Consider the following 3,384-nt stretch of genomic DNA (forward strand, 5'->3'; position numbering starts at 1 on the left):
TTCAAACGACTTTATTTGACCTAAAGCGTATAATTGATTTACATAAATAAGCCCCTTTTCATCCAAAAGAGTGAATCTTTAATTTTAAGGAACTCTTTAAGTGCTTTATTCGACCATAATGAAGTAAAGTCAAAACTCCATGTGATTTAAAAAATAAATTTAAGTTCCCCCCATACTTAATTATCTAGATATGCATGGGTGTAGTGAGTATCCCAGCTTCCAAAATCTCAAAAATATCCTTCATTTTTCAGAGGCTTTTTCAAAAATGAAAGAAGCGATCTGATTGGTTGCTATGGGCAACTCAGAAACTTTTCCTCTGGGCAGGTTTTGATAAATCTCCCTCTATGGGGGAGATTCATTAAGACCAGTGTAGAGGAAGAGTTGTGCAGTTGCCCATAGCAACCAGATTGCTTCTTTCATTTTTCACAATGCCTTTGCAAAATGAAAGAAGCGATCTGATTGGTTGCTATGGGCAACTCAGCATATTTTCCTGGAAAAGTTTCTGAGTTGCCCATAGCAACCAATCAGATTACTTCCTTCATTTTTCAGAGACTTTTTCAAAAATGAAAGAAGCGATCTGATTGGTTGCTATGGGCAACTCAGCAGCTTTCCCCATAGACCACAATGGGCCTACTGGTTTCAATGGGCAAAAAATCAGAGTTAATGCACTAGACACTGTTCTCTATACCATTAAACCCCTTCCCGACCTATGACATACCTGTACGTCATGGGTGGCAAGGTGTTCCCGACCCATGACATACAGGTACGTCATGAACATTTTTGCCGCTACTCGCGGCATCCCGCAGCGCCCCGGTAAGATGGTGGCTATCACTGATAGCCAGCCATCTTACCATGCGACCACGGGGGGTTTTCATCCCCCACCCCCCCCCCCAGCGATCGCTGCTATCAGCTGGTCAACTCTGACTAGCTAATAGCAGCGTTTCGCTATCAGAATATTTAGCAGCGCGGTGTGTAAGTCCCGATCACGGGGATCGGGACACACACCGCTCTGCTAAGTGTCCCTTACCCATCCCCCGGCATCACTTACCCGACCATGCGGTGTCCCGAGTGGTCCCGTTGCGAGCGACGTCCTCCAGGCGGTCCCGGCGGCGCTGCGTCCCGGCGGCGCAGGTTGACCGCCAGATGAAGGGGCAGCCGACACGCCCCCTCAAAAAAAGCGCTATAGCAGAGCCAGAAATTGCCAAAGGCAGCGCTGCATCAGTCCCCCCAAAAAATGTGAGTTCCTGGATTTAAATATCTATATTCAGGATGGCTGTTCGCATACTGCCAACTATTTTAAGGAGGTGAATGCAAACAGATACCTCGACTTTAACAGTTGCCATCTTAAATAATGGAAGAAGAACATTCCATTCGGTCAAATGAAAAGAATCCGAAGGAATTGTTCTTCCACACAAAAATACCTACAACAACTAGAGAACCTGGAGGATCGTTTTAAACAAAAAGGGTATCCCAAACCCCTTATACAAGGAGCACGCCAGAGAGTGGACGAATTAGAACAAAGTGCTTGCTTGAAAAATAATAAACAGGGTAATGCAGAGGGGGGTTATAATGATGAATTTGATTCTGTTTTTCTAACTAGGTATTACACTTCACACACACCAATATTTTTTTATAATTTTTTTTTTTTTTTTTTTTGTATAGGTAATATCACCAGCTCATATTATTGTGTCATGATTACTGGCACCATATGTAGTCCCCCAGTTATTCTTCTTTAGATGTTTTCCGTGTCCTGTGCAGTATCTCTCCCAGAAGTCCACTTGATGGCCCCCGTGGTGGTCTACACCCCGAAGTCATCAATTTTTACTCTAAGAGAGAGTGTGCAGCTGTTTCTGGAGACGGTCAACAATAACCTCTGCATGGTGGAATAATAGGTCACGATGTTTATCAGGATCAGTAGAAGCATCACCCACTCGATGATTATGATGGGGATTTCACGGATCTCGTCCCAGTCTTCATCATTATGGAATAATTCCTTTAATGTTTCATATCCAAAATAGAAAACTACACAGACAAAAGTCAGGCCACAGCAGGTGCATCTACTATGGTGGATGACTTTTTTTGCTCCTGGTAATTTATACATCTGGATGGACTGCCCAAGGTAGTATAAGGCTTCACATGTAATGGAAATTATCGTGCTGACAAAGTGTATCCTGGGATATTCTTCGGGGGACAATACATGCATAACAGCTGTGGAAAAACAGGAGGCCCACACAATGGCCAGCAGGATCCTCTGGATCAGGACCTGATGACCCCTGAACTCTTCAGTATGCATAACCCTATACTTATAAATAAGAAAGGTTAGTACCAAAGTGCCAATGGACGTCCCTATAAATCCAATTCTGAATAATATGCTTTCGGGAAAGACATTTCCCACGTCACTGTGAAGGAAAAGAAACCAATGTTATTATGGATATTTCCTCACTCCCAACCCATGAAATAAGAATCATTTGCTTGTTTATCTTACCTGATGCTCATCAGTGGCGAGGCTGCATGGCCGAGGACGACCGTCATGATGTAGCTGGTGGCAAGCCAGGCCGCACACCAAAACGCCAACAGGAGGGGGACGAACCCCAGTCCTTTTAGCTCCATTTCAGACAAGTAGAAAAAGAAGACGCTAATCTCACTATTCTCACTAATCGCACTGGAACAGACTGAAGGCTCGGGCGGCTGTCAGTGGGATGTCAGGCCTCCAGCTGTCTATGACATCACATGTGACATGTCAGAATGACTGCTTGTTTCTTTGAGCTGCCATGATTTAGTATCTGCTATAGACAGAACCTGATGTTTTTACTATGGGACCTTACAGACCTCAGAACCCAAGTAATTAGTGCAGGGGCTCCATTTTGATCATCTCATATTTCACATTATTTGAGTTCCAGGGCTCAGATACATTTGCACCCTCTATAGCAGTGGTCTTCAAGCTGTGAACCCCCAACCGCTGCAGAACCACAAACTCCCAGCATGCCCAGACAGCAACTTTGCATAAGGAAATAGTCTAATTAAACTTTTCTTATATATAGAATCCCTGAAATCTCCAATCTCTCCTTTTATTGCTTTATGATCTGTGTTACTTATTTGTAAAAAACAATGTTTGTGATTGTCTTCCCCCCACACACTTATGGGCTATCTCTTCAAACGACTTTATTTGACCTAAAGCGTATAATTGATTTACATAAATAAGCCCCTTTTCATCCAAAAGAGTGAATCTTTAATTTTAAGGAACTCTTTAAGTGCTTTATTCGACCATAATGAAGTAAAGTCAAAACTCCATGTGATTTAAAAAATAAATTTAAGTTCCCCCCATACTTAATTATCTAGATATGCATGGGTGTAGTGAGTATCCCAGCTTCCAAAATCTCAAAA

At 42.8% G+C, this 3,384-nt stretch overlaps 1 protein-coding gene across 1 annotated transcript; it reads right to left on the reverse strand.

The window, feature by feature from the left end:
- Positions 1–1,724: 1,724 nt before the first annotated feature.
- LOC130322895 (uncharacterized) lies at positions 1,725–2,805 on the reverse strand. The gene is made up of 2 exons (XM_056553113.1): positions 2,486–2,805; positions 1,725–2,399 (listed from the first exon to the last, which is right to left on the reverse strand). The coding sequence occupies exons 1-2, from the start codon at positions 2,608–2,610 to the stop codon at positions 1,799–1,801; spliced, it is 726 nt and encodes a 241-aa protein (XP_056409088.1). The 5' UTR covers positions 2,611–2,805; the 3' UTR covers positions 1,725–1,798.
- Positions 2,806–3,384: the final 579 nt, after the last annotated feature.

The sequence above is a fragment of the Hyla sarda genome, unplaced genomic scaffold (assembly GCF_029499605.1).
Source record: "Hyla sarda isolate aHylSar1 unplaced genomic scaffold, aHylSar1.hap1 scaffold_2386, whole genome shotgun sequence".
NCBI classification, from domain to species: Eukaryota; Metazoa; Chordata; class Amphibia; order Anura; family Hylidae; genus Hyla; species Hyla sarda.